General features: G+C 45.1%; 1 protein-coding gene across 5 annotated transcripts in view; it reads left to right on the top strand.

Moving 5' to 3' along the window:
* Positions 1-25,025, top strand: part of LOC310690604 (acid-sensing ion channel 2) — a 375,157-nt gene extending 350,132 nt beyond the window's left edge. For 2 of the 5 annotated variants that reach the window (XM_083469913.1, XM_083469914.1), the window contains 8 exons: positions 509-659; positions 3,533-3,589; positions 4,308-4,461; positions 7,102-7,193; positions 9,383-9,427; positions 11,605-11,684; positions 16,585-16,653; positions 18,503-19,584. In XM_083469913.1, the coding sequence (XP_083326039.1) occupies positions 509-659; positions 3,533-3,589; positions 4,308-4,461; positions 7,102-7,193; positions 9,383-9,427; positions 11,605-11,684; positions 16,585-16,653; positions 18,503-18,604 (750 nt within the window). In that variant the 3' untranslated portion in view covers positions 18,605-19,584. Of the gene's footprint in view, positions 1-508; positions 660-3,532; positions 3,590-4,307; positions 4,462-7,101; positions 7,194-9,382; positions 9,428-11,604; positions 11,685-16,584; positions 16,654-18,325; positions 18,390-18,502; positions 19,585-20,758; positions 21,018-24,923 lie in introns of those variants that run through there. The other 3 variants (XR_014518134.1, XR_014518135.1, XM_083469915.1) reach the window with 3 other exon arrangements.
* Positions 25,026-25,450: the final 425 nt, after the last annotated feature.

Raw genomic sequence — 25,450 nt, 5'->3', positions numbered from 1 at the left:
AGATTAATTTTAGGAGGTAAAACATATTAATAAAAGCCGAAGTGGGGAGGACTGCCTAAAGGTTGGATGGAGATGATGTCATCATGGAAGGTTCAATGTTCAATTTATTCTATACAGTGTTTATTTCTGGGGGGACGCAGGGGGATGCATACCCCTAAACGTTTTGACCTCAGTGAGGGGCAGTATTTCAATATGAGTAGGAAAATCAGAGTACCCCTAAACATTTTTTAAGGGGGGGGAAAGCACTGATTCTATATAGCCTGCACATGTTGAATGGAGTGTAACTTTCAAAAAACAAAATCCTACCTTCAGGTGATAGAAACATCTGCTCCTGAATGGCTCGATTCATCATTCTCTGGGACACACAAAAATCAAAGGGAGCTGTATTGGTCTGCTAGAAAAGCACAATTTCAAAACATTCCTCTGTCCCTCATAGTTAAAAAAAAAAGAAAAGAAATAAAGACAGCCTTCTATATTCTGACTTGAGTCCCCCATCTTTCTCTTGCAGCTGACGTACCTTCCACCTCCATGGGGTGAATGCCGCTCCTCAGACTTTGGCCTGGACTTCTTTCCCATCTACAGCATCACTGCGTGCAGGATAGATTGTGAGACCCGCTACGTGGTGGAAAATTGCAACTGCAGAATGGTCCACATGCCAGGTAAGGTATTCAGGGGTGAGCTTGAAACAGCCTCAGCATGTGCCTTTCCCCTGGTGTCAGGGCTGGCTCTTGTCAAGGGGCCAAGTCCTGGGTGTGAAGCAAAGAGGAGGGCCATAGGTCAGGGGGAGAGCACACAAACAGGCCCTAGGTTCAGTCCCTGTCATTGCCAGGTAAGGCTGAGGAAGATCCCTGTATGAACCCCTGCAGATCTGCTGCCAGTCATTGAGATATTATTGGGTTAGTTCAGGGGTGAAGAACCTTGTGCAACCTGATGCCCAGTTCACCTGGGTAGAAATCTCTCAGGGGCTGCATTTTGGGAGTGGGCGGGGCCTGATCCAAAAGTAGGTGGGGCCTGACACAATCACATGCGACCATCTTCTTTACTGCATGCTCATCCCTAGCCTATGGATGTGCAAGAGGCCTCCTTGATGGCCTGGCTGAGTAAGTTTTTTGTTCTCACTTTGATGGTCTTGGGCTTGCTGATCGGAAGGTCGGCGGTTTGAATCCCCGCGACGGGGTGAGCTCCCATTGTTCTGTCCCAGCTCCTGCCAACCTAGCAGTTCAAAAGCACACCAGCGCAAGTAGATAAATAGGTACTACTGCAGTGGGAAGGTAAACGGTGTTTCCGTGCGCTCTGGCACTCGTCACAGTCCTCCGTGGGCCAGCAGCGGTTTAGTCATGCTGGCCACATGACCTGGAAAAATGTCTGTGGACAAACGCCACAACCCCATAGTCGCCTTTGACTGGACTTAATCATCCAGGGGTCCTTTGCCTTTACCTAGAGGCTGAATCTCTGCCTTGGCATCTCTAAGGCTCCAGATTTTGGACTCGAGTCCTGACACCTGTCCTCTATTACAAACCTCACATTATCCTTTTATGAAGACGAGCTCTTTCAGCAGAAGTTGCTCAGGTTTGATTTTGAACTAGCCCTTTTTTAATGCTTTGGTGTCATTTTGGACCATGCCCTGGTTTAAACCAGCCTTTTGAATAAGGTGTTCCATTTCTGGGATGAATGTATATGTGAAAGAAGCCGCTTGTGGTTGCCACCACACTTTCCATCACTGCCATAGGTAATTGATGAGCGTGGCCTACAGTTGTGCTGTTCTACCAACTTCCGTGCATAACTTACTATAGATGTCCAGTGCCGTGTTTCTATGTACTAAGACTCCTCTGGGGGAAAAGAAATGTACTGGGTTCAGCATCCTGCCTTTGGGCACTGAGATAAGACAGTAGAAACTGCTGAGATAATGCATATGAAGATCACTTTAAAATATGCTATTACACATGGATATTGCTTCCTGTACCTGTTCCCCATTCACTTCTTCACAAATAACCCTACTTGTACTCAGCCACTAATTCATGTACCACTCTCTCACACACATAACATTTCACACATTGCCAGACAGATGGCTACTGATGTGATAGTTCTACCTCCTTCCATCTGGTCCCTTGGTCTGGTGCGCTGATAGATTGCTTAGGAGTTAAAAAACAAACCAACAAAAAAATCCAAACCCAAACAATTTGAATGTAAGTAAACATTCTGTTACACTAAAGTGAGAGAAGCCTGCTTTCAATAAATCAAAGCCAGGGCTCTTGCACCCAGTAGCTACAGAACCTTTATTCCTGGTAGCAGGAGTCCTCTTTTGGTTTATCAGTTTATTTGACTTTTGGAGGCAATTTGGCAACATCACTATTTTGGTGAAAATCTGTGTGCTTTCAAGCTATATGATCCTATGCCCATTTACTTGGAAGTAAGCCCCATTGAAGTCAGTGGGAATGACATCTGAGTAGGCATGCGTAGGATCACTCAGTAACACTTGTTACGTCATATGGTTTTCTCAGAGTGATAATAGTAAATAATTTTATTATTTATACCCCATCCATCTGGCTGGGTTTCCCCAGCTACTCTGGGCGGCTTACAGCATATCGACAAACATAATTAAACATCATACATTAAAAACCTCCAGATACAGGACTGCCTTCGGATGTCTTCTAAAAGTTGTGTAATTCTTTATCTCCTTGACATCTGAAAGGAGGGTGCTCCTGGGAGTAGTAACTCTCAGGTCCCAAACAAATATCAAAAACTGGATTTGGTTTCCATATATATTGTTGTAACTGCTCAGTCTTACTATATTACTCTTACCAGATTTATTGCCTGCCCTTCATCAGGCAGGGGCAGGTGGACAGGTCACAACAATTTCGAATTCAAGATTAAAGTCAGTCAAAACAGATTACCATCACAAGAATAGGGGGGACGGGACGATGACCCGAAAACACGCATCTCAGATGTCAAAGGCCAGGGTGACAAAGTGCATCTTCAGCATCTGCTGTATAGTGAAAGCTGTATAGTAAAGGTGCCATATGCACCTATGGAGAGGAAATTCCAAAACTTAGGGGCTGCCATGGAGAATGCCCTCTCCTGGGACACCCCCCCAAAAAAAAGACTTCTGAGAGAGGTGGAACTACCAAGAGGACCCCCTATGCTGATCATAACACCTGGGAAGGAGGTGGTCTTTTAGATCTTTGGGACCCGAGTTGTTTGGGGCTTTAAATGCTACTGTGAGAACCTTGAATTTGGTCCAGAAATGAACTGACAGGCAACAACCCCAGCCAGTAATCCTTATTCCAGTCCCTGTAAAGCAGCCTTTCTCAACCTGTGGTTCCCCAGATGTTGTTGAACTACAACTCCCATCACCCCTAGCTAGCAAGGCCAGAGCTCAGGGATGATGGGAGTTGTAGTCCAACAACATCTGGGGACCCACAGGTTGAGAACAAAGCAAGGACTAGTTTCCCAAACTAGTCAGAAAGAAACTCACTGTTGCAAAGTTTGCATAAAAATGTCCCTGTGTGTTTTGTATTTTCTTTGTGTGCAGGAGATGCTCCGTTCTGCACGCCGGAGCAGTATAAAGAGTGTGCAGAGCCTGCGCTAGGTAAGTTCTGAAGGACAAAGGATTCTCTCACTGTCAGTTTCTCAGAATTATTATTATTCCCCCCCCCCACCGCCTCCAAGGATCTCATTTCAAGCCAGGAATGTGTTTTCAGGGCCTGTGTTCTGGTAACATCGGGATAAAAAGCACAACCTGTCGCGGACTTGTTGGACGCAAAGGAAGGGTGGGAGGAACCAGCTGGGGAACCCCCCAGGAAGAAGGCTCAGAGCCTGGGGATTGGTGGTGGGACAGCGGATGAGTGGTCAGAGGAAGAAGAACGGATGGAGGAGGCGGAGGAAGCCGAAGAGGTGGCAGGGCTTAGTGAGCTTGGGAGAGTCTGTGGCAGAGGAAAGTCAAGAATTAGAGGCAGAAGAATTAGAGGCAGAAGCAGGAGAGGAGAGGAGATGAATCTGGCTGGTGAAGAGGCATGCCAAGCACAGGGCTGTCAAAAAGCCCCTTGTGTTGCGGTTCCCAAGCGCCCAGCAGCCACCTGCCAAAGGGACTCTGACAGATGAGTTGTCCTGCCCACATGTCAAGAGTTGGCCTGTGAGAAGGGGAACAGACAGCTGTTTGGCCCATTGGGTCCAAAAGGTTCCTCCACGCCAGCCTAGAATGGACCCTTGATGATGGCGAGCAAAGCAAAAGCTCCCCTTATGCTTGTATCTCTGAGCTGGTAGTTCCACAGATAACCCATCTATCTGGTCCCCACTTTGCCTTGCAGTGGTTCTTGGTGAAAAGGACAGCAGTTACTGTGTGTGCCAAATGCCGTGCAATTTGACGCGCTACAACAAGGAACTCTCCATGGTGAAGATCCCCAGCAAGACCTCGGCCAAGTACCTTGAGAAAAAGTTCAACAAGTCAGAGAAATACATCTCGTAAGTAGGCCCATTCCGGTCAGGGCTAGAATGATGCTAAGCAGCCCAAGGAGAGGCTCTTGCTTGTGGTGTCCCAACACAGAGGGTTGTAGCTGGTGTTAGCCCTGCTCAGAGTAGACCCATTGAAGCTAATGGACGTGACTGCCTTGCGTCCAGTAATTTTAATGGGTCTCCTCCACATGGAACTCCATGTATATGGTGATTGATTGCCAGGCCTCAACTAGGTCAGTCTCTAGGCTGTCGGGTTTGGGGAGCTGGCTGCCTGTCCCCTCCAGTGGCCCAGGCAGGGCACCTAGTCAGAGGCTGGCAGTAGTCAAGATCCAACGTAGCAACAGAAGGGGCTGGAAGCAGTTGCATTGTCCTTTAGTGTAAATAAATTTTTATTTGATTTTTAAAAATATAAACATACAACAAAAACCAATTCAAAATCCAAGATTACTCTGAATCTCCTAATTCCTAATCTCTGAATCTCCTAATTCAAAAACCAATTCAAAATCCAATCAAGATTACTCTGAATCTCCTAATTGCCCCTCATCCCTTCCATGGGTCTTGCTGATAATATTTTCAACCCCATATCAATACTTCTCTGATTTTTTTGTCTTTCTAAATTATCCATACATTCCGTTACATTACAAGTGTGGTTAAAATCCTGTCAATGTTTTCACCTGCTTACAGTGCTCTTGTATATAAATTATAAACATTTCCCATTCCTTTTTAAAGATCTTGTCTTCTTGATTCCTGAGCTTCCCAGTTGAGTTTTGCCATTTCAGCATAGTCCATCAACTTGGTTTGCCATTCTTCTCTGGTCGGGGTTGTCTCTTCCTTCCATCTCGGGGCTGGTAGTATCCGTGCGGCCGTTGTCGTGTACATGAACAGTCTTTTCTGGTCCTTTGGACTCTCTGTACCTATAATTCCTATTAAGAAAGCTTCTGGTGAAGCAGTTGCATTGTCAAAAGGCAGGCAGAGGCCACAATATTCAAGGCAGCAACGAGGCAAGCGGCACAGAAGCTAAGCATAGTCATTACACTCAGGGCAAGTTGCTGAGGCTGAGGAGCTAGCTCTGAGCTCTGGGCTTCTTCAAGCGTGGTCTGCTTGGCCAGCTGACTGGATGCTGGCATTGCAAGCTCACCATAGGGACTGAGCGCCGATGGCACTGACATCTGGGAGTTCTAGAGTTACACACACCTACGTGCATGTTGCCCCCCTGGAATTTTGCCCTGTTAGTTTAACACGGTGCAAATGAGCAGCCGGAAAGTGGAAGGGAGAATACTGCCAACCTTAGGTGGCCTAAAGAGAAATCTGCACTATGGCTGTGTACATGCCATATACTTAAAGCACATCCTTACCACGAAGAATCCTGGGAACTGTAGTCTATTCAGGGTGCTGGGAATTGTAGCTCTGTGAGGGGTAAAGTACAATTTCCAGGATTCTGGGAGGGCGGGGAGAGGTATTAAATGTATGGTGCGTACCAGCTGCGAGCAACTGGTGTCTCCCGACTGAAACTAGTTAGACAAGGGGCAGAAAACGGAAACCAAGATATTCATAGGATTGGAACACTTTCCTTATGAGAAAGGACTTGGAAATTGGGGGGGGGAGGGTGAGCTGGAGGGGTCAGTGTAGTGGCAGGGAGGGGGAACCCAGGAATACATTTGGGCGGTGGGGTGCTTGACAGGGGCTTACAAAATTACGCGAGGTGGGGAGAAAATGTAGAGAGAAACATTTCTCCTAATAGATTGTCAGGACAGGGCTGTTTTGTTTTGTTTTTTAAGGTACCCCTTCACAAAACACACATCTTTCTTTTGGGACTCGCTGCTATGAGCTACCTGGAGACTTTGTTTTATTATTTATTAAATTTGTATACCACCCTTCATCCATAGATCTCAGGGCAGTTCACAAGCTTAAAGATACAAGATGAAAACAAAAAAATGTAAAAAAACAAACCCCAAATAACTACAACCCACAAACCATATTGGATCAATCTGTGGAGGAGGTGAGGTCTGTCAGGAGCTAAAAGTCACAACGGCCATATGGATCTTTATGGTTCAGAGATGCTGCAACACTGAATTCCAGTTTGGGGGTAGGTGGGTGGAAGGAAGGAAGCAGCTGAGGGGTGTTATTGCCTTCAAGCTCTGCTTAGAAGACTTCTAGAAGTGCCTGGTTGAAAAAAGAATTATAGAGGGACCTCTGGTCAAGATCTAGTGGGGCTCTTATGTATCTCTGGAATATTTGGCGCCTTGGTTTTCAAGTTACAAAGGAGCTGGCAGTGTAGCAGCTTACAAGCAGCTTATGTTTTTTAATCAACCGAATATTGTTATTTGTTTTTTGGTGGGCGGTGGGGAAGAGCCTTGAGGATGGAGGAGGTGTAAGTAAAAGCAGTACGCTGCGGTTGTCTAGAAGCCGCAAGGCGCGTTGACAGACTCCCTGCCGATTACATAATATCTCTTTCCCTTGGGATGGCCTGACCCCCTGCTCAGGCATAACACATCCCTCAGGCTACCCATTTGGAATATGAGTTTTCTCTCGTCGCCGCTCACTCAAAAACGTGCCATGGCAGCAGAAAGCTTATTTGTTTTCACGGATGCAGCTCCTTCCTTTTGATTCTGTCTCTCGGCTGCCCGTGTTGTTTTGTTTTCTCCTCAGGGAGAATATTCTTGTGCTCGATATATTCTTTGAAGCCCTCAACTATGAGACCATTGAGCAGAAGAAAGCATACGAAGTGGCAGCTTTACTTGGTAAGTAAGAATCCTGTGTGTGTGTGTGTGTGTGTGTGTGTGTGTGTAAAATGAATGGAATTTGGGGGTTTCGGCCCAACTCCCTTCCAGTGGTGGTGGGCAATTTGAGGTAGAGGGGAAATGAGTTTAACGGGGGCGGGGAGATCACCCAGCAACTAGTCACAATGGCTATATCCTACCTCCAGGGTCAAAGGCACTCTTCCTCTGAATACCAATTGCAAGCATGTCCACAGCATGCTTGAAACAAGAAAGTTACCAACCTCAGCAAGGAGCAGCTGAGAGCATGGGTTGCAAGGCCAATCAGTTTTGTGCAAATCGCTCCCTTTGTGTGCAAAGTGCTGTTCCCTCCCTGTTTCCCATCAGCAGATTCCCCCCCCCCCCATGAGCTTATTACACATGCAAGACCCTTCAGCTGGAGAGATGCAGTCCTGTGCTGCTTCCCGTTGCCACCTGGGTTATCGCCTCCCTGTGTGGCATCTATATTCTGCCACTGGTGGCGTGCTGTGTGATTTGGCATTGAGTCACCCTATATCCTGTATGCTCTGCTGTGGTGGCCTTCCTCTCATCGAAGTCAGCAGGAGGGTAATGCTTTGTGCCATGTCCGTGGACTGGTGTAAAGTTGGTCTGTTGTTGTGGCCTGCTCATGGATCAAAAGGGATATAGGGGCCAACATATATGGGCGTCTCCTTTTGGCGCACAAGGGCCCAAGTTCAATCCCCGGTCAGTGTGGACAAATGGTCTGATTCTGTATAAGACAGCTTCCTGTGTTGCACTGTGTCACCCAAGCCATGTTTCAGTCACTCTGCTTGCATATCTTTGCCAGTAGAACAGCTCCAGCAATGTTGTTTACTGCCAACCTACCTGGCATGTTCCACCAGAGGTGTAGATGTCATGACAGTGGCTTAGCTGCTGTTTTTCCAGCATAGTGAGGCTTCTACCCAATCCTATATGTCATTCTCCTCACACTCTGCCAACAAATCTTTAGTATGTAGAATTACCGCCAGTAATTAGAAATATGAAAGAGGAGAGTGCAAAATATGGTTTGAAGCTCAACGTCAAAAAAACGAAAATCATGGCCACTGGTCCCGTCACCTCCTGGCACATAGAAGGGGAAGAAATGGAGGCAGTGAGAGATTTTACTTTCTTGGACTTCATGATCACTGCAGATGGTGACAGCAGCCACGAAATTAAAAGGCGCCTGCTTCTTGGGAGAAAAGCAGTGACAAACCTAGACAGCAGCAGAAACATCACCTTGCCAACAAAGGTCTGTATAGTTAAAGCCATGGTTTTCCCAGTAGTGATGTATGGAACTGAGAGCTGGACTATAAAGAAGGCTGATCGCCGAAGAATTGATGCTTTTGAATTATGGTCCTGGAGGAGACTCTTGAGAGTCCCATGGACTGCAAGAAGATCAAACCTCTCCATTCTGAAGGAAATCAGCCCTGTCTGAGTGCTCACTGGAAGGACAGATCGTGAAGCTGAGGTTCCAATACTTTGGCCACCTCATGAGAAGAGAAGACTCCCTGGAAAAGACCCTGATGTTGGGAAAGATGGAGGGCACAAGGAGATGGGGACGACAGAGGACGAGATGGTTGGACAGTGTTCTTGAAGCTACCAGCATGAGTTTGACCAAACTGTGGGAGACAGTGGAAGACAGAAGTGCCTGGCATGCTCTGGTCCATGGGGTCACAAAGAGTAGGACAAGACTAAACGACTAAACAACAACAACAATTAGAAATATTTAAAAAGATGAAAGAATGTATATCTGAAAGCAGGTTAGGACAATTTAAATTAGAGTTTATTTCCTACATGTATGCCTGGTTGTTAATTTCCATTCTGTTGTAGACCAGTGGCCTCAGTTTGTCTCCTGCTCCCGCCCCTACCCTGTCGACAGGAGTTTGCCTTTCTATCCATCACAATGAAGAATTATTGGCTCGCCTGACTTGTCAAAGTCAGAATCCAGCCCGTCTGTTATTTAGATGAAAGAAAGGAGAGTTTAATGTCTGTCTGTTTGTCCCAAGGCCTTTGTAAGCAGCGTTTAAGCATATACCCTGTTGTCATGGAGATGTAAGCCTTTTCTTTCTTTCTGAACAATAAGCAGAGAGATTCTTACCAGTTTATATAAAGAATAACTATGATTTTTACTGGCAGGGAAAGGATAATCTGTTCAATAACATATTCATCCCTAGATGCTTCATGGACATTGAACAAGAACCTGAATCAGAGTAGCAGAAGTAAGCAAATATAACAATTGCATTTTTAAAAAATGCCAATAGAAGAGAGATTCCAGATTTTCAAGAGCACAATAACTGCGAGGCAGGTAGAAATTCAAAAGGAATTTGATCCTTGTATCATCTTCATAGATGGCATATAACAGTACACAGCAGGGCCTTCTTGGTAATGGTACCAGATCTATGGCACTACCTTCCCAGTTCTGCTCCAATGGCCTCTCACCTTATATTCATTCAAGGATCAGCTGCCATATAGATTGTCATATTCTGTTGCTACTGTAAATTGTGGTTTAAATTTTTTTATGCTGTATTTTATAAACATTGTTTTCCACCCTAGTATCTCTATGAAGAAGGATGGGATATAAGAAATATAATTATTGTAATCAATGATCATTAATAACAATAGCAACAGCTGTGGGAGATTGCTAAAAGTTCCCAAGAACCAAGGAATCATAGAGGATGGGCAGATAGCAGATAGCATCAGAATTAAAGCTATAAACCTGTACGTATATGATTTCCTGGAAATAAACTCTGTTGAATTCAGTAAGAGGTACTTATCAATCAGCAGTCTGGTGCTACAGCTGAAATGACCAATGCCATTTTAAGTTGCATTTAAATTAGCATCAGAAAGCTGTGAGAGGAAGAAGGCATCTCGTGGATGCTTAACATGTTTACTGACAGTATGAAAGGAAACAATATGCTTCTCCAGGCAGAGGGTAGGTTTTGGGAGAAGTTGATAACTCTTCTCCAAGCAGCTCAGCCATCAGAACTGAGCTGACGGGTAGGGGTGCTTTAGCTTAGCAGAAGGGACAGTCCGTATCACCCTTGCCAAATCTGTAATTTTATCCGAGAGGACAGGTGCAGCCTGCTGGCTTAGGGTCAGTGGTGGACAGTGCAGTGGCAGTGCTGACCTGATTGCACCAGTGCACTTGCCCTTTGCCAACCTCCCCTCCAACTCTCAGTAGCAGCAGTGACTCATCTGCTGGGGGATCAGGTAAACGCCACCACCTCACTATGCTATCCACTGCTATCAAAACTGAGCCCCTCAACCACAAACATAGCTTCTGCGCCCGGACTTCCCATCCACCCACCAAACACACACAGAGTGGACATTCTTTACTCACTCACTTTTCATGGAGGATACAGATGCCCCTGTCATTCTGCTGCATTCTGGTGTTTTCTTTGTGGTCCTCAGATTTTTCCCATCCCCAAGACCAGAGTTTTAGTCTGGTGGGATTTGGGGTGTGTGTGTTATAATAAAGCACAATTGTAGAATTTCCCCTTTTAGTGTGGACAGATGAAGTGCTACTTAGACTTTTTAAAGTGCTACTGTGCTTTTAATTAGACACTTCCTGTGTGCAGGTGGAACCCATTTTATTACTTCCCAATGAATGTGAATGGAGCCATCAATGGCATACTAATTCCTCCTTGAATAACCTCTCCTAATTGTTCCATCATTAGTTTATGTTTCCACAGTACTGGCAATGGGGAGGATTTAATTGCCAGTTTTCTTGAAATAAGTTTACTTCACTGTAAAAGAAAGGGAGAGAGAGTAAGGGTCTTTGAACTATAATAGGCAACTTATATTGTTCTGCTGATCACATACAGCCAGGAGCCCAAGATCTCAGGAATGATGCTAGTGTTTACCAGTTCAGAGGCTACTGCCTGCCAGCCACAGGAGCTGATATTGCAAATGCCCTTCTGTTTGGTGCCTGAAGAGTACTCTGAGGCCCAAATGCGCTCTGTTCCCAGTAGCTCACTGAGACAACGCCACACAAGACCTTTAAAGCATTTTCAATGCACACATCTGCCTTCTTCCAAAAAGGAATTACATTAAATGCATTTTTTTTAAAAAAAGGATGCTGGGAATCATAGCTCTGTGAGGGGGAAACTACAATTCCCAGGATTTTGTGGGGAACTGCTTTGAACATGCTTTGGTGCCTGAACAGCCTGGTTTTGTGATAGTGCAAGGTCCAGCCAATCTGCATTCTGCAAAGCTTTTGCTGGAAACCAAGGAAGCCAGTTGTTCCTGAACTGGACTGCTTGAAGGAGGGTAGCATGTTTTGCCCCAAAAGGTGGTGAGCACAGATCCACAAAAGGTCCAAACTGTGTTATTCTCTACACCCCCATAAATAGTGTGTGGATAAAACGTCTGCTTCGGTTTCCTTTCCCTTCTCCAGGTGATATTGGAGGTCAGATGGGCCTTTTTATTGGTGCTAGTATCCTCACCATTCTGGAAATATTTGACTACATCTATGAGGTAAGTTGTGGCCCTCTGTTGTGGTGACATATGTAACCCTGGCATCCAGGTACCATCCAGCCCCTCCTCTCTGACCCCATCAAGTGCCCAGATACTTAAGCTTCCTTTGGCTCCCTTGTATTTTCTTTTTCCTTTTGAAGCTGCCTCGAGGTTTTTTCTGGCTAAAAAGAGAGAGAACAGCATGTAAACGTAATAAATGACTGGGGCCTGCAACAAAATGTTGTGGTGTGAAGTGCCCCATTTCATTCTCTCTGCCTCTCCTGGCCTTCAGTTCCCACCCAGCTTTCTCTACAAAATCCATTCCCTGAATTCCCCAGCCTTCTCCTTCCAAGACAAAATACATTTGAAATTCTGCTATCTGCATTTCTTGGGATTTCCTGATTGCAATGAATTTTGAAAACTTGAAGCACAAAATCCAAGCCCACATTTCAGGTTTCTGCTATAAACTCAGAAATGGTGAACCAAGTTCCAGAAGTGTAAAGCCGGGGTCTTGTGTGCTATCAAGACCAAATTGGGTGCAACACCAACCCTCAGTAATAAATCTGGGCTGCAGAACAATAGCCCCCAAACTTAAATTAGGCTCCCTCAAATGTCAGATTTACAATTTTTAAGAATTGTATGACCCAAATAGATGTGCTGTTTAAATGCTTATTTGCATTATGCATATTTGCATGTTTTATTAAATGCAAATATGAGCCTCCGTGGGTGTGGGTGTGTGATAATTATCAGGACTGCAGTAGGCGTGGTGGGGAGATTTAACCATTTCTTCCCCTACCACAGCCCTAATGGAAAATGCTTCTTCAAAGCTGCTATTTGCATTGGGAGGAACTCCCACCTCCACCCTTGGTCCCAGTCTTATAGCAAAGATAAGAAGAAAGCACAGCTGCCACCAGTGGGGGGATTTTTGGGCAATGAAAATAGCAGCTTCAGTGAACAATTTTCCTTTGGATCACAACAGGAGAGAAGAGGGATATAGACTCCCTTCCCACTTGCTGTAATCCCAGTAATTATTTGGCTAATAACCCAGCAATTTCTATTTGCATTTTTTTAAAGAGAAAGCTGAATGTAAAGATGCATTTAAACATGATGTCTAGCATGGCCCTTAGAGAAACCAAGACACAAGAGAGATGTAAAGGGCAGGGGGACGCAGTCCCTTAGGCCTGGCTCTGCCCCCCCCCCCCCTTTTAAGTGGCAGCAACAGGAGAGGCTCCCCATTATCCATTGTTCATTCCTGCTTGCTCAGTTCTCTACACCTTTCCCCCCTGTCTGGGCAGCCCAAGCTGGAGTGGCCGGGGAACTCTTGAGCAGAGTGAAAGATGGGAGCACCTTCCTTGCTCCTAGTTCACTCGGCTTGGATCCGCAGGCCACCCTCCTGCACATTGCAGAGGTGGGCACTCAATTAATAGAGATAGAAAGTGGGCATAATACCTTTTTAGTTGTGGACAATTGTCCAAGCAATAGAGGTTATTATGTATGATCTGGTGTTTGTTAAGACTGTGATGATTTTAGCATATACGCTTTGACAAAGCTCTGTGGACTGTTTGGAGATGATTCTCTGATTGTGTGTACAGTGGTACCTCGGAAGTTGAACAGAATCCATTCCAGAAGTCCGTTCGACTCCCAAAACATTCAAAAACCAAATCGTGGCTTCTGATTGGCTGCAGGAATCTCCTGCAGCCAATCGGAAGCCTCAGAAGCCCCGTTGGATGTTTGGGTTCCATATAACGTTCACAAACCGGAACAATCACTTCCGGGTTTGCGGCGTTCGGGAACCAAACCATTCGACTTGCAAGGTGTTTGGGATCCAAGGTATGACTGTAGTTCTTTTATCTTTGTTTTATTTAAAAAAAAAATGGGGGGGAGAAAGTGAGCATAATAAGAATACTTTTAATTTGTATACTGCTTTTCTATATTACTATACACAAGGCAGTACAAGCTGAAGAAACAGCAAAGAACATACACCTTATAACAATCTGATCCAATACAAAAAAATGTCGTGATAAAAATATAACTTTAAAATAAACAACTTATATCAAATAAAGGCATATCCAACAACCTATTGGAATTTAATAGTACAAACTGAAATTAAATAAGGCCTACCTTGCTGTGCCGCAACTCCAAATACAGGGAGCTGCATGTGGATAAATTTGGGCATAGGATCACCTGTGAGGCCCCTGTCTTAAAATACGCTCTGCCCAGCTACCTTTGCTGTGTGCTAGTTCTGTCAGAGCCACTTAGCCAGGGGCCTCGTTCAGCTCAGCTGGATGCCAGCTCATGAGTTTGGCACGTGCAGCTAGGTGCTCTGGAACAAGCAGGCCTCCCTCTTAAAGCAGCTTTTTCTGAGGGGTGGACCGGGAACAGCGGCGGCTGGTGTTCACTGGGACTGGTAGGGTCAGCCAGCAGTAGGAGGAGCCAGGCAGGGCCAACAAATTCTAGTTTTGTCCCCATCACCCTCTCTGCTGAGTTCTACAAGGGCAACAGAGAGACTAGGAGGAGGACGATGCTGACAGCCAGGGGCAGCACCTGGACTGGATGTAAATAAGTCGGCAGACAAGAGGGGTCTGCCTCTCCTTCATTGGAGGTTTTTTAATAGCATTTGGATGACCATCTGACAGGGATTCTTTAGCTGTGATTCCTCCCTTGCAGGAGGCTGGACTGGGTGGATCTTTGGGGTCCCTTCCAATTGCACAGTTCCATGATTTTTTGGGCAGACTGGGGCTGGTGGGGTAGTGCCCCAGATTCCCTAATGGAGCAGCTTTCACAGATGCTGAAGGCAGAAGCAGGCATGCTTCATGGAATCTTCTCTCACACATGCAGACCAGCAGCAGTTATCCTTTGCCTTCTCTTCCCCCAGGGACCTTCACAGACTTTGAAGGTTTTCCATCTATTTGTGTAAAACTGCGTAGTTACGTTTTGGGATTCCTTTCGGGTCGAGCGAGTGTCAAAACCTAAAGTAAAACAGGCCAGGCCAAATATGAGCTCTGCAACCACCATGCACGCCACTTTCAGCTCCTGCAACACTTGCTTCCCAGTTCCCCAGGCAGTCAGGTCTGGGCAGCCATTGTCATGCCACAGAACGTGGATTATGGTCCTTCTGCACACAGCGTGGTGCCTGCCACTGCTGTCTGATAACCTGTCTTCTGTAAAAAAAATGGGGCAAGTGTCTAGTCCTGATGTTGATGGGCAAATGAGAAAGGCATTTACTCAGAATTGTTAGCAACTGAGGAAAGGGTTGCTTTCACAGTGGGGACCTTTCAGCTGGAAGTGTAATTGAAACAGTTAAAACAGCCCTGTATTCCTTATAAAAATCCTGCAACCGTCTCTTTTATTGGTAGCTCCCTCCTTGCCCCTTTCTTTTAAAATGGCTTCTTCCTCTCTGCTTCTGCCCCTTTAATTAAACTTCTCCTGTTCACTCATATGACTGAATTCCTGAATCAACTTTTGATTAGCTGGTTCCTGTCCCCTTTCAAGTGAGGGGATCTCCTTTCTGCTTTCTTATTTGCAGCTATTTTATTGTTGTTGTTGTTGTTGTTATTTTATTTTGGTGCAATTGCAATTCTAAAACAAGGGGAGAAATAAAAGTGAAATTGCTCTGGCTGTTAAGAAGAAACCTGTCATTATTGCCCTTCTGCCCCTCTCCCTGCAAAAAAGGAACAAGAATTGGCTATTGAAGTGGTGAATGTCAACCATGTGAGTAAACAGAAAGCCACTAATTAAAGGGGCAGAAGCAGCTTTAACATATAAAGGGTGGAATTAAAGGGACAGACACCCTGAGAAGCCTCAATGACATTTTGCCAGTCCCTCCTGAGAAGGTTGGCACTGCAATTGTTTATTTTTAAACAAAAAAATACAGTTCCCCAAATGAGGTCTAGAAACAGACACAAGGACAATATGGGAGATGCTGGAATGAAATGGGTCAGCAATCTGGATTCTACATAAAATTAAGCAAAAGGATGGCATCCACTTTTTAATTGTTGTCTGTGTGGCAACAAGGTTGGAAGGGAAAACCAACCTTCTCCTTACCGTGATACCCTGCACCTTCTCATCTCTCTTCCTTCCTCTCCCGTGTCTACAATTTCTAAAGTGTAGATCAGATTCCTGTGGTTTCACTCCATGCCTCACTTTTGAAAATTGGCTTCTGGTGGGAGCTGCTACTCTCAGAGGTGCTGCAAGTTTTACAGTGCTGACAGCATTGAACAATGGGGTTAATGTGACCCACCGCTTGATTCAGCAAAAGTTATTCCATCTCCCACCCATAGTGGCCACTTGTAAAAATGTCACTGGGCCTTTATCAGTGGTCCTCTGACCTGGCACACGTGCTCCTGAGAAGGCAAAGAAAAGGGGGCAAGCTTGCTCGTTCCAGCACATGTGCTGGGGTCTTGGAAGCCGTAGCAAATCAGCAAAATTTCAGCACCAGGAGACAGTGGCGTAGCGTGGGTTGTCAGCACCCGGGGCAAGGCAAGTAATTTGCGCCCCCAACCCGTGGATTTGCGCCCCCTAACCCTAACCCCCAGATGTTGCGCCCGGTGCGGCCGCCCCCCCCGCACCCCCCACGCTACGCCACTGCCAGGAGAGGGGGGCGGGGAGAAAGAGAACCATCTAAAAAAAAATAAAGTAAAAGGAGATAGAGGCTGGAAGTATATACGTAGCACAGGAGTGTTTTTGACAATTACCTCCTTGATAAGTTTATTGGGTGGCCATAGGTGAGCAACTATTTTTTCAGCCTCAGTTCCATATCCGCAATATGATATGAACTATCTGCGTGGACTAGCAGAAGCAGAATAAATCATTAGTCTCATATAAAGCAAACAGGGCCAGTTTCCCTGCATCTCTCGATGGGTGGGCTGTGCCAAGGCTCTGTTGGGACTAAGAGCCTCCCCCTTTCTCCCATTTCTTTTAGCTGATCAAGGAGAAGTTGTTAGATCTTCTTGGCCAAGAAGAGGAGGAAGGAAGCCACGATGAGAATGTGGTAAGTAAGCATGAGATTCCCTGGGCCTAAAGCAGGTGTAGGGCGTACCAGAAGCCCTCGCAAACCAGACTGGTTCATTACCCTGCAATGCTCACTTTCCGTGGGTGGGTAAGAATTGAAGCTGTGATTCATTTCTGCCGTGTGAGGCATTTTAGGCTGGAGTTTACCTGACACGGGCTCATTGGTCCTGATGGGGTTTTGAAAGTTTGTCAGCTTTCAAGAAAAGTATAGAAGAGCAAAAACTTTGGGGTATTTCAGGTCCTTGTGAGCTTAAACTAAACAAGCAAAAGGACACATCCATCATGCTGTATCAAGAGCAAAATAGTTGTTAGCCACAGAAATAAAAGATAGATTAGACCTTTTATGGAATACATTGGAGGATGGGACTGTTTGAATCAGAGCCCTGTGTGCATGGTTTATTTAGATTATTGTTATTTTAGCCCCTTCCCACAATTCAAAATAATCTTGGTTTGTTGACATTTTTTAAAACACAGATGATAGCTAAATACATGTGTTTGTGTGTTTGTGTGTATGGATTTTATATCACCTTCTACCTCAATGCAGGTCCCAATATGGTAAATAAATAAATCAATCACAGACATGATCCAGCCAGAGTTAAGCACATATTTCTATGGAGTGTCAACCATGTTCTTAAATCCATCCCACTGAAATCAATGGGTCTTTAAATCTGCAATCCTGTACATATTAGCTGACAATAAGACCCACTGAACAAAGTGGAACTTAACCCTGGAATAAACATTCTTTGGCTTGTATTGCACAACACTTAAACTTGGATGGATTGTGTTCTGTATTTTTACAGATTCTCTGCTCCCTCAGATTTAAAATTTTACCAATAATTCAGTTTGAGCTGTCAGGTTTAAAGCAGAATACTGAACATGTTTACCCAGTGTGAGATATTTCTGAGTTCAGTAAGACTTACTTGCGTATTTTCAGATTGCAGCTGTTTAAACCCCCAAAGACATTTGCTTTTCCAAATTTGACACCACACACACGCCCACACAAAATGCACATTTCAAAACCGATTGTTTCAGATTTCAAAGCGTGATGGTTTCAAGGTGCAAACGTCAATACTCACAAGCTGATTACTTTGAGGTTCTGTTTATTTCAATGGATAAATTGAAATAAGTGCTTAACTCACTTCTAGTGGAATGAACAGGCTTTAAGCATGTTTATGGCTCATGTCCAATATTAATGTACATTTTGACACTAATAGTACGATATTTGTTGCAGACGCAAACAAACACATATATACATATACAACACACACGACACACACACACATGGTTGCCATGACCATTTCCGCTAGATTTGTTTTTGGGGGCTTAGACTGCCTTGCTGAAAGCCACAGTGCTGCTTTGGAATCTCTGGATTCAGTGTTTGAAAATCACAAGTGCAGCTGTTTCATCAAAAGTGGAAGCTAATCTTACATAAGCTCCCTCCACTCCAAGTTTCTTTTCCTAATCTGTTTCAGTTCTAGGCGCCTTAATAGTATGAGGAATTGGATCCTCCCAGCCCCTAGGGCAGATATTAAAGTAAAACCTAGCATTTGTATATCACTTCTCAGTCTGGTCCAAGCACTCCCCACGCATTGTCTCAGCAGTCCTTACAATGTCCCTGGAAGGTAGCCCAATGTGTTATCCCCGTATTGCAGATGGAGAGCTGAGACTGAAGGAAGAATTGGTTGCCTAAGGCCACCTAGTGAGTTCATGACTGAGGTGAGATTTGAACAAGGCCCTTCTATGCTTACTGCCTCTTTAGCCCCTGCACTGCACACCACGTTTCCTTTCTCTCTCTCTCTCTTTCTCTTTCTCTTTCTCTCCTTCCCCAGAGCACATGCGAGCCCTTGCCAAACCACTCCGATCCCATCAGCCACACTGTGACGGTCCCCCTGCAGACGACCCTGGGCACGCTGGATGAGATTGCGTGCTGACAGCAGCCCCTCGGCACCATGGATATCCAGATGGCAGAAACTCTTATCCCCCCCCCTCTGCCCCCCACCCCCGGAAGCCAGAGAATCTTGCTCAGGTTCGCCGCACAGGGTGGGTTGGGGTGTGGACGACCACGGAGGAATTTGCTATGCATCCAACTCTTCTCTTTCTCTTCTTGCCAAAATCCAGCAAGAGGCGCTTTGGACTCAGTCGCGTCCCTCTGTCCACGTAGGGAGGGGAGGAGGAGGAGGAGGGTGTGCGAAGGGGCAGGGCAGGGTTGTCTTCGCCAGCGGATGCCGCGCCTCGGTTTTTTGTGGTTTTATTTTTTGAACTGTACAAATCCGACAACCAAGGAACCGTCATTTCATAAACTGCCAATGACTGTACAAAAGAAGCCTGCATGCCAGTCTTTTTGATGGCAATATCTCCCCCACTTTCTTCTTTCTTTACAAGCCGTGTCTTAACAGCTGTTACTTTTTTTTCCACGACAAAAGAGGAGGCCACGGCACAGACGTCCCCTCCCTCTCCCCGTCTGTCCCGTCCCGTCCTGTCCCCCGCCCAAGAGTTCACAATTACATGACACCACAAGCTGAGTTAGGAACAATCAAAGGCCTGACCGACCTTCAAAAAGCCACTGTTCCTTTTTTCTTCGTCTCAATCTGTGAAAGGGTCTCGGAGCCCTGCTTGAGATCCTTTATTTGGACCCGGTCACTGGCCACCAAGGTGAGCAGGCTCAGCTACAAAATGGCTCCCCTCATCTTACCGCTCCAGACCGCCGCCCCCCCCCTACACACAGGCACCCACAAACACACCAGCCCCGTTGGCACTCGTAAGCCACAGCTTCTGTCTTGTTCAGATTGGTGTGTAATAATACAACATGTGTGTCTCAGGGCTGAGGGTGGGCATGGGGGAGGCTGTGTTCAATCGACATTCTGACCTACCCTGCTTCCTCATTCTATTAAAGGTGGTCTTGTGGAAGGGGCCAGTTTGTGCTGCATCTGTTTATTTGCACCGTCGCGGATGCTTGACCAGAGCTGGGAACCTGCAGAAAGGGGGAGGGGTCTCTTTGCAGACATTCTTTGTTTTTCTTAACACCAAAAAGAGAAGTTCGGACTATTAGTCAACATGCTCTTAACATTTTAATTGGGCTTAATCCATTGCTGACCAAGTGAGCAGCCCTACACTCGGACACAGTGGCCTGCTTTGTTCCTGTTTCATAGAACTGTAGAGTTGGAAGGGACCACAAGAGTCATCTAGTCATTCCTGCAATTGCAGGAATCTTTTGCCCAACGTTGGGCATGAACCTGAGATTAAGTGTCTCGTGCTCTACCAGCCAACTGAGCTATCTCAGGTCGTAGCTACGTTGCTTAGTTTCGTTTAGCTATGTTGTGGTTTGTTGGAATGTCCAGACCCAGTCCAGCAAACTCACTATGGTTTGTTTTCTGGCAACAAATTGCCATGGTTTGTTGTTAGCTTGCAAACCATGGCTTGTTTTAACAGTAGCTTGACTTTTTGTCCTGACCCATTAACTCTGCGTAACCATGGTTTGTGCCACTGCATTGCAGATACTTGCCAAAATACAGGGGCACTAGGCAATATCATCTGGAAAATAAACCACAGTTCATAGCAACAAGCTGTGGCTTGTTTGCTTGTCTGTGACATCAGGTGGTTTCTTGAAATCACGTGATTTCTTCCATGGCTGAGACAAACCATGGCTTAGTGTTATATGCAAATGCAACCAGTGAAACCACACAGCAACCATTGTTTAGGAATGGCATCATGTTGGCTGTGTGATTTCTTAGTGTGTTGATCAGTGTCATTTTCCTTACTGAAGTTTGATGGCATCCAGTGTCACAACATCCCTTCTCATGTGTGATGCTTTGATTAACTCTGTGGTCCCATGAGCTCTTGCTTCTGAAGTATTTGGTGAGCATTCCAATCTGATTTCTTTGAACAAAAAAACAGAACATGATAGGATTTGCTATGGAAAGACAGCACCCAATTTCAACCCAAACAATAGTCCAACACACACACACACACACACACACACACACACACACACACGGTCCTTTTCTGGCTTCCATTAGAAGTTTGAATTTCAGTAAGAAAGCAACACAATAATGCAGGAAAACCGCTTTTTTCCCTTTTCCTTTTAGGTCAGTTGTTTAGAAGGGAATGTCTGGACAAAATGAAAACTGCTTGGCTCTCATGTTGCTTAAGCTAGAAAGTCTACAGATAATGTGCCATTGTGGGACAAGGTGTGCTGGCACATCATAAATACTCATTGGAAGATGCACAATGTATCAGGGAGCAGTTCCAGGAATAAAAGGCTATTTGATCTATTTCCAAAGAGACCTCTGGCCTGAACAGCTTTTAAGGATTGTGGGGGAAGGATTGCAGCAGGAAGCAGCTCAGGTGGGTAGATTGTCTACAGTTAATTTCCTAGTAAAGATGACACATATTCCTCATAGAATGCCCAGAAGAATAGAGGAAAAGTGGAAGAGAAGGGGCTTGTGAAATAGGTGTATATGAATTTGGCTTGTGCATTGTGTCTAACCAGCTGTGGAAAGAGCAAGCTTCTCTAATGCAGGTAATTTAACAATTGCAAAAGAGCTAGTAGGAAAATGAACAGTGCAATTCCATCCCTGTCTACTCAAAAGCCCCACTGAGTTCAATGAGGCTTTCTCCCCTATACAAGGGAATAGGATGTGCAGCCTAAGTGGATAGCATTTCTGTATCTAGTAGGTCTTTTTTCAAGCTACAATTAGCTTCCAGGTCTTAAGCCCTTAACCTCAGCAAAACATGCCCAAGAACTACACACAACATGCCTTAAAGAGTTTCCTGCAGCTTCAGCAAAGCTGAAACACCCTTTCACCAAGAATGCCTCCCGCCACCTCCATTTATTTATTTGAAAACTATGTAAATACCACTTAATGTTTTGAAGCTGTGTGTGACACAAAACTAGGAAGCACAATCAAAACAATAGATCTGTATAAAGACACAAAGCAAAGCAGGAATACGTATGCAATCCCAGCTGATGGGCTGTGTTGTGTGCAAGTAAGGTCTGTGGTCAGCACATTGCCCGTATGAACAAAACATGTTTCCAGCACGTGGCGAAAAGGTAGTACGGTTTTTTATATGGGGGAGGCTGTTCCAAAAGGTAGGTGTGTCATTTCTGTAAAAGGCCTCTTACAAGTGGATTCAAAGTGGAACATTGACACTGTGGTGCCACCAAGAGGATTTCAACTGCTTATCTCTGTTGAAGGTGTGTAGGATTTTGCCAAAGAGTGTTTGATGAATTGCCGTTTCTTGCTCCTTTTAAAAAACAAACCCAGATGCAACATAGCAATATATAATAAAGAACCTCTGCACGTATAAGTGCTTTTCCCTCGTGGCTATGGAACTGCACTTGGAATTATTATTATTATTAAATTTATATACTGCCCTATACCACAGGTCTTGAGGCAGTTCACAGAATAAAAGCATCAGAACTTACTTCCTTTGGCAGATGTGTTTCCCATATGCTTGTGTCCTGGTGCCTGCCTTAGTTTATATTGTATTTATTGCGTTTATCATGCTCTGCCTTTACTGTTGACATTCATATTTATACGTCCAATTTTTTATTATTATCATTTCACCCTGCCTAAAACAATATATAACAAAAAGAAACCCTAAAATTATTTAATTGCACCTAACATGCATATGATCTTATACATTAGGGTTCCAATATGTAAGAAAAGTGCTCCTTTCATCATTGAATATGTCGTCAACCTTCCCTCCCTGACCTAGACAAAACGAGTTAAATTGATCATACATGCTATATCCCAGATACTCATTAGCCACTGTATCTCTCTCCCCCCCCCCCCCCCATTTATAACTAACAGGCATTCTATCAGCATTCACCTTTAATCCTATTCCAAAACTGGGAGCTGCTGATTTCACTTGACAAAAAAGTACAACTCGAGGGCCTAAGGAAAGGGTGCTTCCCCAAACCGTACCCACCTGACATGTGGCATCAGGTGGGTGGATTGGTTACAAGACCAAGTTCCTCATGGGGAGCTTTCTCTCATAGCCATCCATTCCAAAAGCAAGACTGAAATCCTCACCCATCGGTTGATACCCAACCAAGTTCCCCATGGAGAAGTCAGTTGTGTAGCTGATCCCCACAGAAAGCATCTTCGCCAGTTCTATGCTCAGCATGTTACTTCTTTACAGAGCCTCTTGGACTGCAGTTCCCATGTGCCACTGGCAGTTGGTGCTGTATAAAGGGCTTTTGACAGGTGGGTTACCCAGCTCACCTGTCAAAAGTGGGGGCAGATCTGCCTGGCCAGAAAGGTTCCTCACCCCTGGTCAAAGGGAAGATTATAATTAAGTCATTTTCTCTATATTAGGAATTAATTAGGGATTTATTAGATGCAGAACTTTTGGAGATTAATTGCTTTATCTTTTGGCACGCCCAATAAATTTAGTTCGCATCTGCTCTAATTGCATTGCAGTGCCGAATATGTGTCATAGATTTTGAGATAGGTTCAGCTTAGTCTTCATGGGGTGATGCACCATCTAAATCAGGGGTGGCTAACTTGTTATTGCACTCCAGCTCCCATCATCCCTGATTATTGGCCATGCCAGCTAGAGCTGATGAGACTTGGATCCCTCACCCCTGTTACAGCTACTTGTGATAGTGAATTACAAGAAGTTTATGAAGGCCCTCCCAGACCATGGCTGAGCCTTATGCTAGGACAATACTGTATACTTGGCCAAGACCATGTACTTTCCTCACTGGTATTCAATTCCTAATTAACAGATTTGCAACCATCAGATTTCATGCACTTCCAGAGCAAACTGCAAACACTTCCAGTTTACTGAGCATTCAGCCTGATTTGCCTGCAGAGAGATTAGACAATGTGGGCTATTTAATGAGCATTCATTTGGATTTGTGTGTGGGGAGGTTAGAAGACATTGTGTTAAAGCAAGTGCTATTCCCCACACTCCCAGAGTGTTTTGCAATCACTTTGTTTGTGATTTTTGTGCTTTTATATTGTAAACTGCCCCACAATCCCTGGATGAAGGGCAGCCTAGAAATTTAATGAATAATAATAGTAATAATTTGCACATTCCAAAACAATATGTGAACTGAAACACAGCCACCCTTTGAAATCCTTGCTTCACCCACAATTTGCAATGTGCTTCTCCTGCTGGATAATGTGTGCGAATTTGCATATGCTTGGATAAGGTGTGTGTAAAAAACGTATACATTTGCAAAATAACGTACAAAAATGCATTGCATTAGGGCAAATTGGTTTTGCAAAAATGTGTGGAACTCAGAAGAATTGCATGTAAACATATGCAACCTTAGGAGAAATTCACGCTGATGCGCTGATGAATTTTCATGAGGGTTTTAACAACAAATAATTTGCAAACTGGTGTGGAACTGCGAAGAGCTGAACTTCAGAATGGAGATGGTCACCCTCCTCTGCACATGTTTCAGCTTGTCAGTATCTTTCTGAGGGAGTATACCAGGAAAGAAGGGCTGGGAAAGAAGACGAGAAGTTCAGTCATGGATCTATTGATGAGTTAGTGCACAGCAAGCCATTATTTCAAATCTCCTTGTCTCCTGGCATCAGCAACTTTTCATGGGATACAGCTTGCCCTGTCTTATTTTCTAGTCCAAAACATTTTGGTACCTGAGACCAAAGCAACAAGCACCACCACCCAATGATAGGACCCTCTCCCTGCTGATGGACTTGTGGTACAATCTAGAGGTTTGTGGACTGCCTCCCTATGTTCATGTCAATCTGTATGCAGCCCAGCTCACCCAAATTATGCTGCCTGAGGCAGTCAGTCACCCTCACTTTCTTGGGCAGAGCCATACCACACATTTAAAGCACACCCCCCCCCCAAAAAAAATCCTGGGTATTGTACTTTTTCCTTCATAGAGCTACAGCTCTCAACAATTATCAAACTAGAGTTCCCCTGATTCTTTGGTGGAAGTCACGTGCTTTAAATGTGCATGGGATGTGCTTTGAATGTATGGTGTGAATCTGCCTATTTCGTGGTGTTTCTGTGCCCAGTGTATTTCTGGTTCTCTGTTTCTGTGCCCGGTGTATTTCTAATGGGCATGCATGATCTAAGGCTCCCACTTGCCTCCCCGCTCCCTCCACCAGCCTCTTGCTGCGTCTTTCAAGAGGCTTTAGGCTTCAAGAAAGCTGTGAGGTCCAGCTAATCGGCTCGCTCCTTTGTGACACTGATGTATGGGACATCATAAAGCAAACGAAGTACCCATCGTGGCTGGATTAATCTCCTGCCCCTTTTCAACAACAGGGCCCATCTCTGTGCCAAATCATTCGATGTTACAAGGACATTTTTCTCTGTCTCAGGGAGACATTTCATTTTCAGAGAAGACAAAGTAACTCTCTAGGTAAGTTACAAGCCAGCCGTAGGGGTTGCGAGGTTTCTTGGTCTGGTTCCAGAACCTAGGGTGAGTGGGTGGATTAATTAACTCTTTGTAAAACTTTCCTGTTGAGACAAGCCTTTCGGGAAGTGCTGGCCAGAACAGGTGACTCCGTTCACCTCTCCTTGGCAGCAAAGGAATCAATGCCCTAATGCCTAATAACCTGTGGCCATCCTGATGGTGATGGACTCCAGCTCCCATCATCCCTGACCATCGAGCCACACTGCCTGAGACTGAGGGAAGTTGGAGTCCAGCTACATCTGGTGCACCACAGATTCCTCACTTCTGCCCTAGGTTCTCCAACTTGGGGCGGGGGGGTGTCTCTCAAGCCTCCTTTCTCCCTAATATTTACCATATTTTCACTCTGTAAGACACACCAGACCATAAGACGCACCTA

This window comes from Podarcis liolepis, assembly GCF_965112155.1.
Source record: "Podarcis liolepis genome assembly, chromosome: 13".
NCBI lineage: Eukaryota > Metazoa > Chordata > Lepidosauria > Squamata > Lacertidae > Podarcis > Podarcis liolepis.
The sequence above is the reverse complement of the archived record's forward strand: the minus strand, read 5'-3'. Positions and strand labels throughout refer to the sequence as shown.